Source organism: Astatotilapia calliptera, chromosome 23, assembly GCF_964374335.1.
Source record: "Astatotilapia calliptera chromosome 23, fAstCal68.1, whole genome shotgun sequence".
Taxonomy (NCBI): domain Eukaryota; kingdom Metazoa; phylum Chordata; class Actinopteri; order Cichliformes; family Cichlidae; genus Astatotilapia; species Astatotilapia calliptera.
This window is the reverse complement of record NC_137443.1, coordinates 16086263-16098791: the sequence shown is the minus strand read 5'-3', so window position 1 is coordinate 16098791 and position 12529 is coordinate 16086263. Positions and strand designations below refer to the sequence as shown.

Sequence of the window (12529 nt, the reverse complement as noted above, 5' to 3'; positions counted from 1 at the left end):
TTAGATTTTCAAAGGTGAATAACCTGGATTTTAAGTTTAACGACACAATTACCTTTAGTCTTAAGAGCTTGAGAAAAAGGCGACTGGACTTCAAGTTGTTGGTTTTTTTGAAGATTTTCACCTCTTATCCACGAGGCATCTTCAGTTCTTAATACAATTACCTCATTACTAATGTACAAGACTTTAGAGGATCTCTAACCAAACCTCATCAATCTGGTAAATGGAATTCCCGAGTTTGAACCATGCTGAGATGGTTTCTCACCATACCTGCTGACTGCAGTTCCAACAGTGACCACTAAGAGGCATTGCACTCCATATTACTGGACAGAATGAACCGCAGAAAAAACACAAATTGACTTTTTATCCCAGTGATGTAATTTATTAAATATCATTTTATACTGGACATAACAACCATATTTCATTTTGGACTGTTAAATGAACATTTGTTCTACATATAGGGGTCTTTTTAAGACTTCTGAGAGAAAAAGAGAGAAAATCCCGAGTCCCGAAACACCAGACAGACTGCAGTTTCAAGTCAAGCATTGTTTTTATTGTGATACACTCAAACACAGTGAGTGCCATGGGTTACTGTGATCTGGAAGGCTCTATAGAATGGATTAACACACACAGGTTCACACGTGTTGCATGCATCTTGCATACAGTGACCTTCTTACATTGTGCTTTCTCTAAGCAGACGATCTGTAACAATCAAAAACAATCATCTGTTTTCAGTGACCGGTGGGATATTCAGTAAGAAGGACTCATCACTGAGGACAGAAATCCTCACATCGCTGTGATTTATGAGCAATCAGTCAGGTTTGAGCTTCAAATGGACCCACTGCTCTCTGGAAGATCATCTAACTTTAACATTCAGTAAACTGCTTCTCAAACATAAAATCAACAAGAAGGCCTCAACCAAAAACAAAAGGCAACACTTGTCTTGTGGATTGTCTTTCGACTCTTTAAATGATTACACTAAAAGACCTTTTTTTTTTTAAATTTGTTCGGACTCGAAATGACAACAATTACTGTGCAAGTTCTCTCGCTTCTCACATCATTTGGTTTCACTCAGCTGGTACTCCGGTCTGGATTTGGTATTTCTGAGCCCTCAGAGATTGTGCTGCCTGCTTGGCATTTATACCCAAACCTGATTTTACAACAGTAGTTGGTCAGATATTAAAGAAAAAGAAAAGAAAACTCAGGTCAGTACTCTGGGACCTGTTTGTGCAGAAAACACACTTTTAAAGCTGCACTAATCAGTGTCTTTGTTGTCAAATGATAAAGGGTAACGTGAAAGATGTCATAAGGAGTGACTGTCTCCTCAGCTCCACAGAGCTTTTTTTCCCTTAACCCATGTAGAATTATTGTTTGGATTGAAAATGAAACAATTACTGCAGCTTTAAAAGATTTAAAAAGAAAAATGACAATTATTCACACGAAGAACACTTTTCTAAACACTTTGTCAATATGCAGCATGTTAAATTCAAATTCAGCAAAAAAACAAAAAAAACCCTGAACCAACAGGACATTTCTACTGTTGTAGTGTTCTTGCTCACGTTTAGCTCGCTCATTTCACTGTCAGTTGATGTTTTGTGTAAATGAAGCAGCTGATGTTCTTTATATTTGATCTAATCTTCAGCTTTTATCTGCTGTCCTGTAAAGAATTTCAAGATATTCCTTTGATAATGTGCTTTCAATAACAGGACATCATACAACAGTTGTGTTAAAGATTAAACAGCTGGCGGCACTTTTTCATATTCACTCACTCTTCAGCTCTAAACTGACTCCCTGTTTGTCATTTCAAAGGATTTTTCGATTGCCTTTGCAAGCAAGCTGGTATATAGAGCCATATCACCACACACATGCTGATGGAGCAGAATAGTCCCAGCACACATTACACATCACGCCATGCACACAGCTAGAAGGCGTTTAACTTTTTCACTGCTATTTCATCCTCCACACAGGTGTGCATACATATAAGACACTATCTAGATGCACAATAAATGTGCAGTGAAGATAAAGTACACTCTGAAAAAATATATCTTTGATGGCAGAAATATAGAAAATGGACTGACTTAAAGCTGCACCTTGATTCACTAGCAGCTACAAGGAAAACAAACCCAGAATTTAAGTGAAGCAGATGGAATATGCAGAGAACAAATCTCATTTTTACAACTTAAAAAAGTTGGAAAAGTAAACACTTATGAGCCACGTTTGAATCACAGCATTGGATTTGGGAAGAAGGATGGAAGACTACAAGAGCAGGCAGGATGAAATTGGAAAAAAGGGGGAAAAGAAGGATCAAAATCCTCTGCACACACACTCAAATGCAGGTCAAAAGTGGGACAGCTAACTGGAAGAAAGACAAAGAAAATCATCGCCCACCTCTGAACCCTAATATTTTTAATTTCTCTGCTGAACAACATCATAAAATACTCGAAGGAGCTCTAATGCCACAAACACACACACAGAGAACCAGATACTTCAAACACTAATGCAGTCGCACATAAAGTAGTGTGCATTAGTGCTGCAACAAGCAGTCGTATAAATGAAGAAAAGAAATTTATAATCAACAACCTTAACTGAGTGCCTAAGAAGTCTATCAAGACAAAATAATGGATTTAAGTCTTAAGTGAGAAGCTGCCTCAGAGACAAGATAGAGATACAAGCCTCAGAGGGCGTAAACAGGAGGCGTAACACTACCGTGGATATTCTGATTTGCTCACACTTTGCTCTATTCTGAGTGATAAAAGTACATAAATACAGTTCCTATCTGCAGGGTTTCAAAAATGCAGCCAGACAACCATCTGTGGATTACTTTCAGGCCAACGTACGTTTTCAGTTGCTCGAGTTGCTGCGAGTGCCAGCAGCATGAGGCGGCGCGGAGCGTCTTTTCTGCCTTGAGCAAAGAAATTTTTTTTTTAACTAATATATTAAAAAACAACAGTCTAAATAAACTTTACCCAATCTCAAAATGTAAAGCTGGACTGTGGCAGACAATCAAGGTCTTTCTAAACACAAAGCTTATTAAGCTTATGATTGCTCATAGAGTACTGGAGTTTTAAATTTGATGCACTGGTAGCAACGTGTTTTATGCCTATCCAGCAATAACTGGGTTGCCGAAACTGAAGAGTTAAGCAACCACAGTAATGCAGAGAGAGTAGAGGAAAGTGGAAAAAACCTAGGAAACTTCCAAGAAGAGTTTCTGATGATGTGTCTAAAAACAGTCATGGTCAGCATGCGTTAACAGTGTTGATGAAATGACTTCCACTGTCAGACACGGGAGACAAAGCTCCACACTGCAAGTTTACCTAAAGAAAATCATAAACAAACTCAAAAAACATTGTTTCTGCATCATAGAGCTCACATCACCATCAGCAAACACCTTAAAAAAAACTGCAACCTGAATAAATATTCCACTCAAACATTTAAAACTGCCAAAGGATTCCCCCCACGTCTCTCTCTCACAGCTCTGTGGACACATTTTCTTTTTATATTCATGCTTCCAGTGAAATAAAGAGCAGCACTGGACTCAGACATTCAGGTAACAAACGCTTCATAAAATCAACGAGTATTTCTATTCGTTTATAAAAGCCAGCTGGTCACATTATCATTTTGAAGGTGCAGCCACAGACAGACCTGCTTTGCCCTTTTCACTATAAACTACTAACAGTAAAAACCAGAACTCAACTGATTATATACGACAAAAACATATGAAACTAACCATGTTGCAGCGCTTTAACGACAACAGTGTGGATTCATGTTCTGTTCTTTTTCAGTCGAACATCTTTAACTTCGTCTCTGTGCTTCTCTGGTTTATTGTGTGTTGTGGCTGGCAGTCCAAAAGAAACTGTGGATGGCCCCAGTCGTATTCATGAGTAGTGAAACCACCCTTACAGCCCATTTTAGGTGGAGAATAGCTTACTATTTTCCACATAAACAAGGAATTCATTCACAATATTCAATCTCTGCTTGTAACACGTTGTAAGCCAATTAATTAATCTGACTGGGTGAGTAGATGTGGGGTGTTTTTTTATTTATCCCTGTTTTACAGTTACATAATGTGCTTACATGCCACAGATCTACAACCTGCTTTATCATAAAGTGGTTGGAAGGACTCAAGTTTTAAAAATCAAGATTTCAGGGCAGCGATGCTCTCAGCTCTCAACTCAACAGAGATGCTCTCAACTTTGGAATTCACATTTCAGGCAAAAACATAAAGTTTGTAGAAAAATACATCTTTAGACCTTTCCAAGGATAACGCTGCTGTTTCTCTTTCAGTTTATATTTTAAGTATAATCCAAATGAAATTGGATTATATTAAAAAAAAGAGTATAAATGCATAAACTTATTCTCCTCATCGACGTCACCATCTGGTTTCTATCGTGTTTTTATGTTTCAGCAGCATACCCAGTTGCTGCTTTTCACACACCAGACTTTAAAGAAGACTTATTATGCCAGCTCAATATCATTATGACTGGACTCCAATACAGTGACTGCATGTTTCACTCTTCAGAATAACTCCTTTTACCACATACTGAGCCTTACTCTTCAGTCCACCCTGTCTGAAACAAATCGTTTCCTCTCCCTTGGAGCCAAATTTCTTCTGACTAGCAAACCCTCACAAAACACAAGATATATTATGGAAATCTGCCCTCGGCGGCAGAAAACAAGGAAAAGCACAATGGGTCAACTGTAAGGGTAACTTTGAGCAAAAAAACTGAACAAAAAACCTTTGTTCTGTTTAATATAATCAAAGGTGTTTTGTTGCTAGTTCAACAGTAACCACCCATGTTTCTAAGAGCTCCGGTTCTAGAAGTGAATATCCCATTCATTTTCTCCATTGATGTGGACTGGTTTGAATTTAGCGCTTTTCTACTCTAAGCACTCAAAGCACTTTACATGTTGTTGTTCAGAAAGTTAAAGAGTTTTAAGCCTCGAACCAAGCCAACCAGCTACGAGAGGAATCATAAAAAACAAACAAACAAAAAAAAAAAAACACAAAAAGATTTTTGGTTAAAAACAATAAAGGGAAAAAAGCAAAAGGTACAATAATATGCGCATAAGTTACTTTTAACGGAGAAGGAACTAGACATCCCACAATGCACTGCACACCCCAGATTCCAGAGGAAACAACTTTCAGCCTTCTTGAATTTAATCGTGTTCCCCATCATAGTGTTGTAAAATAATAGCTGTCAATATATTTTGTAGTTGATGTTTGCGTATGTAGTAAAGTAGAAGTTCTCAATAGAGTAAAGGACTTTGTTCCTGCCTGGAATCACTGTTTGTGGCTTTTCCATTTCAAGAAGGATTCAAGTCAGAATTTGAGGATTTAGGTCGTGATTGTGGGTGAAGTAGTTCTTTTCCATTTTACTCTACTATGAATAAAATGCTTTTTTTGTTAAAACAAGGTTGCTATCTGCTTTCTACAGGAGCACACAGCACTGCTTCATAATGTTGTCGCCTGTAGCCAGTCTGCTTTGGATGGTTACAAAATTACAGCTCACGATCAAAATCAACATGAAGAATATAACGGGAATTTCACTTCTAGAATCTTGCAGTATTAGCATTAGTGTTTACCGCAGCTAACACCTGCACTGTCAAATGTAGCTTCGAGCTTTTGATTAATAGCTACTTGGGCTATAAGAAGAAAAATTAGCAGTGAGCAACTAATGAAGGAGAAAAATGATTTGTTCCAGGTTATTGTTGGTAACAGTCCACTTTAATTTGTGTGGACACTAAAACTGCTGGAAGGTTATTTCATAAGGCATCAGCAAAGGCTTTAGCTATAAGCACATGCCGCTGTAGCACAATCAGCTGTCATAGCAGCATTTTGGTTAGTTAGCTAGCCTGTCATAGGGCACTTGTGTAGAAATTGTCTGATGTTTCAAAATACTTTCAGAGCGGTCTTGGTGTTTACTATAAACCCAGTAATGGAAAAGAATAAAACCAAGAAAACAAAAAACACATTCCACTGCAAAAACACCAAAACCTGCTGCTAAAAGATGCAAAATATTAACTTTGTTGGCTCCAGGAAATCTTTATCTCAAGGCTACATGTTTTGTTTTGATTTCTTTTTTTCCCCTCATCATGCAAAAAGCAGCATTTCAAGAAACTGGCTTTAGTATGAAAAGTACTAACTACCACAGGACGATGATGCTACAACACTGGGCTGGCAGTGTACAATCAATCACCTGGATCATGCACCAACACACTGGAAGCTTGTCATATATTAAACCTTATCTAGTTAGTACAGTAGCCTTCACCTTGCAACAGTACTGCACAGCCTTTAAAAGCCACAATGTGCAAGATTTAAAAACAGTGATGACAGCAACACGGACTGTACCAACTCAAGATTGTCTTAAAAAAAAGTCCTAATTAAAGAGGCTACAAATATCCTCCAGGTAGTGGCTTTACACCACTTGATCAGGGTAATCTCCAATGTCCCACTGCACACATCTGCATCCAATATCTGGTTAATGCTTTGGCTCCGGACTACAAAATTACGAGGTAAACGGAACACATCACTGGCTCAAGTTAGAGGAAGTTAGAAAACATTTTCGCCTCTGCTGGAACCTTTTTTTGTTCACAGGCTTATTTACCTACTAGTTCTTCAGTTTTATCTCTTAATTTTCTTGCTTGTGTGCTGCAGTGAAAAAACAACAACAACAACTATGCTTACTGCATGTTTTTCTGAAAGGTTTCACACACAATGAAAATAATCAAAATAGATAATAGAGCACATTGGCTTTAAATGAAAGGCTACGACGCATAAGGCTACAGGAGAGGGTGCAGAGACCCCTCGGCTTGCTCAGATAATGGCAGTGAGTTAGTGAGTGAAAACTACCAGCTAGTGGAAGCATTAGTCAAACAATATCTCCCTGAAAACAGGCAGAAGACACCTGGATATTCCCCTGGTACCATGTCATTTCCTCTAAAATGTTTAACCTAAAAAGATATATAAATAGGCAATATTAACAGATTGCTTTCACCACAGTAAATTTTCACTTTGAAGGGGTGTGATTCTCAGGGTGTTTTTGTCATTAGTTTTGAGTTTGATGCATAAAACTCCCTTTAAATTACTACTTAACATCTGCTACATGTTTTTAACAGCATTCTGTATAAAGTTGATGAAGTAAAGTCAATATCTATATATTTATCAAGTGAGATGTCCTTTAGAAGTTTTTAAATGCAGCTATAATTTTTCATCTTGGAACTCTGATGGGAGGTTTTATGAGTGAATGAAAGTGATACGGAAGCTCGAACAGGCACTACGGTCCCCAGAACGCAGGCCTCTGGCTAACAGATATTAAATGAGACAGATCTAGTATATATTAAAGCACTGGATGGATAAAAAGAGCACACAGACTGAAGGTGGAGGCTACACAGCTCAGTTTGCACTCTGCATGAAACACAGATTTGCTGTAGAAAACTGCATGGAGAACTACACTCACTCATATCTGAAAGAGCTTAAACTGCAGGGCAGCTACTCATTGGTGACCTTTGCAGTTGTGTTTTTAACATGCAAACTATGCTGAGGTGTAAATTGAGGATTTAAAAGTTCACTGGACAGTCTGATAGAGGTAACCTCTTTTATAGGCGCTCAGAGGGTAGAAGGTAGCCACGACAAACTTCCCATCGAAGGTGCGGCCTGTCAGCAGCCTCTGAGCCTCTTTGCAGTCGCTGGAGTTGGCATACTCCACAAACACCTGTGGACAGAAGGGAAATGAAGATTTAGTGGGTGCTTTTGTTTGTATTTCACGGCTATGCTGAATACATGCTTTCAACTCATTTAGATAATGAGCTGCAAACAATTTTCCTTTATAAAACATCTGATTTAATGGGACTTCATGTTTAAATAAAGGTAAATAAATTTAAAATAAATGTGTTTTCTGCTGTAATGACTGCATTATTAATCAATCTTCTGAACTGCATTTATAGATATACATTTATATACAGTGAGACGAAGTCTGCAAATAAACAAAAGATCGGTCATGTTTTAATATAAACCTGCAGCAGCAAAGGAACTGTGAACTGTAATGTTTTCTTTCAAGGCTTCTCTTAATAAAATACAGCAACTGTAAAATGATGGAAGATTAAAACCCTCTCAGATTTCAATTCATTTGAAAGGTATGAAAAAGCTGTATTTGTTTAGAAGGAAAGTTTAAAAAGCAGCTTTAGAAGGACAAAAAGACTCACCTGTCCTTTCCCTGGATTTTCCTTGGGGATGAGCAGAGAAACCACGGATCCGTACTTCTGGCACTCCTCTTTCATGTCCTCCAGGATATCTGGGAATGACAATCCGACATTTTTACTTAACTGAGGCAAGCGATGGAATAATAAAGCTTCGAGAAATCAGTGAAGGATAGAAGCAACACAAAAATATGGAAAAAAACAAAGTAAAAATCATGCTGTTGTACCTTCATATTCATCCTCATTGTGCAGGTGGCTGTCATCGATTAGGTTGAGCAGACGCAGAACAGGAGAAGGCAGCAGAACCAGGTCGTCAATGTGAGGTGCTGTTACACACACACGCACACACACCTAAGTATAACACACCAGAGAGTTGTGTTTATCTTAGTGAATGTCTCAAATATTGACACTTACCAAAGGGAATACTGAAGAATGGGCTCAGCAGGGCAGTTTCAGCTGAGCATCTTTGTTTTGGATCAGTGACAAGCATGCTGCAGACACAAAGTAACATGAGTCAACAACCAGAGCCATCATGATAAGACTTCACTGTTTAGTGCATGATTCTTTACCTTTTAATAAGGTCTCTGAGGTGATAGACGGGGATGGCAGGGCATGCCAGGCTGTTGTTGGCAAAGACATGGTCTACAATGGCAGCGCTGTTATCCTGCAGGGCAGAAAACCATACTGTGTAAGCTCATGTCTTTCTATTGCACCAAAGGTCTGTGTTATTAGATTTTTCTTTGCTTAAAACTTGGAGAGCTTTGCCATACCTTCCACTCTTGCGAGCGGACGGTGTCTTTGAGTTTGATTCCTGAGAACATCTCCAGCAGGATGATGCCCAGGCTCCACAGGTCGACGGCGGCCGTGCAGCCCGAGTCTCCCTCCATTTCCACCCCTGCCTGAGCCAGGCTGTTCTGAAGCTCAGCCTCCGGTGCGCGGTACCCGTCTGTCTGGATGTACTTGACATCCTGCAAGATAAGGATGTCGTAATTTCACAAACAGAGCTATCCCTGATCCTCTTTTATTAACATTCACATCTAAATACACACTATTTTATCTTTAGCTAACATAAAAACAAAATGAGCACAAAACATTTGTTCTAGTCATCTCTATTAAGTGCATTTATTTCTTTTCAAATAATGTGCTCTAAATGCATTTGATACAGACTGATTCATAAAAGCTTAAACTCAATCGCTAGTTGGTTCAGCTCCAACCAAGAAGACAAACAGAGAGCCTGTGTTAAGAAGTTCTGTCAATAAGAGGAAAAACTCTCAATGCCTTCATAAGGTGAAGCTTGGAATAACAACAGCTGCTTTATCTCCAAATTGCTCAGGCTCTCTCATGGTCTGCTTTCAGCAGCCCGCTACTGGCTGTCAGCTTTCTTTCGTCTGCCCTAAGTCTGCCACGCAAAGTCTCCCGAGGTATCCATGTCTTCTAACACCTAGACCTCTCTTTAGTCTCATCTGCACCTGCAGACATCCTGCAACAACGGCAGGAAACCACAGACTAGTGGCCATCACAAACTGGTCAAAACCCACCTAATCAGTGCCAAACTCACTATTGAATGAACCTGTATCTTCCACCACATCCACCTTTTTCTGGATTTTTAAAAAAATCTGTTGAACAATATTTAAAGTTAAAGAAAATCTCCTGTAAAAAAAACACATCTTTAACTTCAGTCATTGCATCATGTTTTTTTAATGTTGGGGAATAAATTGTTGAGCTTAAAATATTGAGAATAATAACAAAACCCCACCTGGTTTCCCTGTTTGAAGCTGAGGCCAAAGTCAATGAGCTTGAAGGACTCGTCATCAGCGCTCCAGAGGATGTTGCGTGGTTTGAGGTCTGCGTGGACGTAGCCTTCTTTGTGAAGGAAGGCGAGAGCCTCGAGGATGTCTCTGGCACAGTGCTGGACAAGCCACATGGAGTGGCCCTGCTGGGCTCTAAACAAATGTTGAACTAGGATGTTACACAGGTAACTCACATCCTCTTAGCAATAACAAAATCTAACATTATTTATTATATAACATGATCACTGGTCCAGATGCTGTTTATATTGTTAAAAATCTTGAATTACAGCTGGAAAAAAAAAGGAAAACTGAACAATCTTCACTCCCAACAACTGATAAATAGTGCTGTCAAAGTATCCCACAATACGTCACTTTATGTTGTAGTACAGCCACAATACATGCAGCATATTTGTTTGACCAGCAGATGGCATTATGTGCTGCTTGAATGAGGTTTTGACACAGTACACGAGTATGGCAAAACATGAAGCCTTCTCTCCATGCTTTAGGAAAAGAAAACTATGTTACTATCCAATGTATTTAGAAGGTAATAAAAGATTTAACGCATAACGTTGCAAAAGTCTGTAATGTAAATATAGAAACTACTGCCATGAGAAATGCCACTAACTTTTGACAGTTTAAGTTGAAAAGTAGACATGTACAAAATCATAAAATTTTGTCATTTGCAGAGACTATTGACAGTGTCTGCTATTTTAACCTTTGATTATTTTTCCCCACTTCTTTCACTTTGTTAACTTCACTGGTGCTCTCATCTGTTCCAGTTCAGCTTTCAACCAATCAGCATTCTATCTATTCACAGTTTCATCCATACTGCCTACGAGCTATGGCTTCTTTTAATCACTACTCCACACAATAGTGATATCACCTCACTTACCTTACACCTTGGGTACTACTGTTGCGCCTCACCAGCAGCTCAGACACACTGACATCCAGGAGCTCCAGCAAAAGACAGCGTGTGGTCACACCCATAGAGCTGTGGTTGGTAAACACTCCATACAGTGTGACTGAGAAACAAAAGGGGGAAAAGAATGCATCGTTACACACATGGTGAGAATTATATTACTTAGAACTTCATTGAGGTTTTCAACAAAAACAGTCAATAACAGTGCAATGCCAGCAGAAAGACATACCAGTATAAGACCATCTTGCTGATCTGTACAGACATGATCCCCATGACATAAATGGATTATTACAATCCACTGAAGTTAAGCTCTCACAACAACTTTTAAGAACTACTTAAGGCCAGATGAAGGTGTTGAAGACTAGCATGTTACTAGATATGAGTTCATGAGTTATTATAAAGGAAATAAACAAACTAGGGTGGGGACAAATCAGATGACTGGGTTTTCTAAGCAAATACTGCAAAAATAGGCAGTGATTTTCTAATACATTTGACATTTATTGGTTAAAAAATGCTTCCTATTAAGCTTTTCCGCTGTTGTAGATCCACTCTGATCTCTTATACACATGTACTGTTGAAATGGCAGTTTTTCAGATATGTGAGGTTGTTCTACGTCTGCTTTGTAAACGAATGATTAGGTAGGTTGTGCTTCTATACAGGAAAAGAAAAGTAGTTTGTTATGCAACTGTTTTAATGGTCCACATGAGAGCAAACGTTTTACACAAGTGAAATAAGGCTTTTACCGATGTTTTTATGTCCCTGGATGTCTTCCAGCACGGACCTCTCCTTGTGATACCCGTAATCTCCTCCCTGAGTGTCGGCTTGAAACTCCTTCACAGCTGCAGTGGCTCTGCCCGAACTGACCCGGTACACCGAGGCCGAGACTCCCTGGCCGAGACGCGACTGGACGGTCCAAAGCTCGCCGAAGATCTCAAACAGCACCGGCTTCATGCTCTGGTCTACGCCACCCTGTGGGGGCAGGATGCTGTCCGGGTGCGGGGCCTGTACCTTTGCGCTGGGCTCAGAGGAGCCGCAGTGAGCCATTAAGGGAGGGGGGAAAGTAGGAGAGGAGCCAGCTAGATGACTGGTGGCAGCAGCTGCAGGATCATTGCAAAGACGACTGTACCGGGACGCGTCAACAGCAGCGAGAACACTCTCTGACTAAGCCTACGTCAGTGTTCAAACTAACCCGAAAGCAATATCCGAGCATATCAGACGACAGTTTTCTACCCGAGACGGCCAAAGTAAGTTCAAGCCAGTCAGCTGACAAAAAGTGAGCTAACTTATCTCCAAACTAGCCATTGAGTTTGAGCACAGAGATAAACCGCCGCCACAGCGCATGGGCTGAAGCTTCCCCCATAATGCACCGAACAATACTAAAGCGTAAGAAGTTATAACAATAACTTCAGAAATGTTATCCGCTACTGCAGCAAAGTTCGACTTGAGTTGTAAACTCAGGTTGTTGATATTGATCTTACTTCCGTTTCTACCACCCTCCTTCCTTGTTGGTGGTGCATGTTTTTCCAGCACTCTGCCCCCTACCGGTAGGGAGTGTACGTACACTATTTTAGATTAAACAAATATATGATGGTTAACTAAAATTAAACTATAAGCTAAAACGTAGTTT

At 39.5% G+C, this 12529-nt stretch overlaps 1 protein-coding gene across 1 annotated transcript; it reads right to left on the bottom strand.

The window, feature by feature from the left end:
* Positions 1-528: 528 nt before the first annotated feature.
* uhmk1 (U2AF homology motif (UHM) kinase 1) lies at positions 529-11949 on the bottom strand. Its single transcript, XM_026157688.2, has 9 exons — positions 11646-11949; positions 10876-11005; positions 9950-10136; positions 8964-9161; positions 8763-8857; positions 8608-8684; positions 8421-8519; positions 8200-8288; positions 529-7709 (listed from the first exon to the last, which is right to left on the bottom strand). Exons 1-9 carry the CDS (start codon positions 11944-11946, stop codon positions 7563-7565), a joined length of 1323 nt encoding a protein of 440 aa, XP_026013473.1. The 5' UTR covers positions 11947-11949; the 3' UTR covers positions 529-7562.
* Between the last annotated feature and the right edge of the window lie 580 nt (positions 11950-12529).

What these genes read in the sequence shown, in the direction of transcription:
- uhmk1 (XM_026157688.2), bottom strand. Translation starts at nt 11,946, where the DNA reads ATGGCTCACTGCGGCTCCTCTGAGCCCAGCGCAAAGGTACAGGCCCCG. An exon ending in CCAGGGACATAAAAACATCG is followed by an intron (nt 11,006 to 11,645) that starts GTAAAAGCCTTA and finishes TTTGTTTCTCAG; the next exon opens with TCACACTGTATGGAGTGTTT. An exon ending in TCCGCTCGCAAGAGTGGAAG is followed by an intron (nt 8,858 to 8,963) that starts GTATGGCAAAGC and finishes TCTGCCCTGCAG; the next exon opens with GATAACAGCGCTGCCATTGT.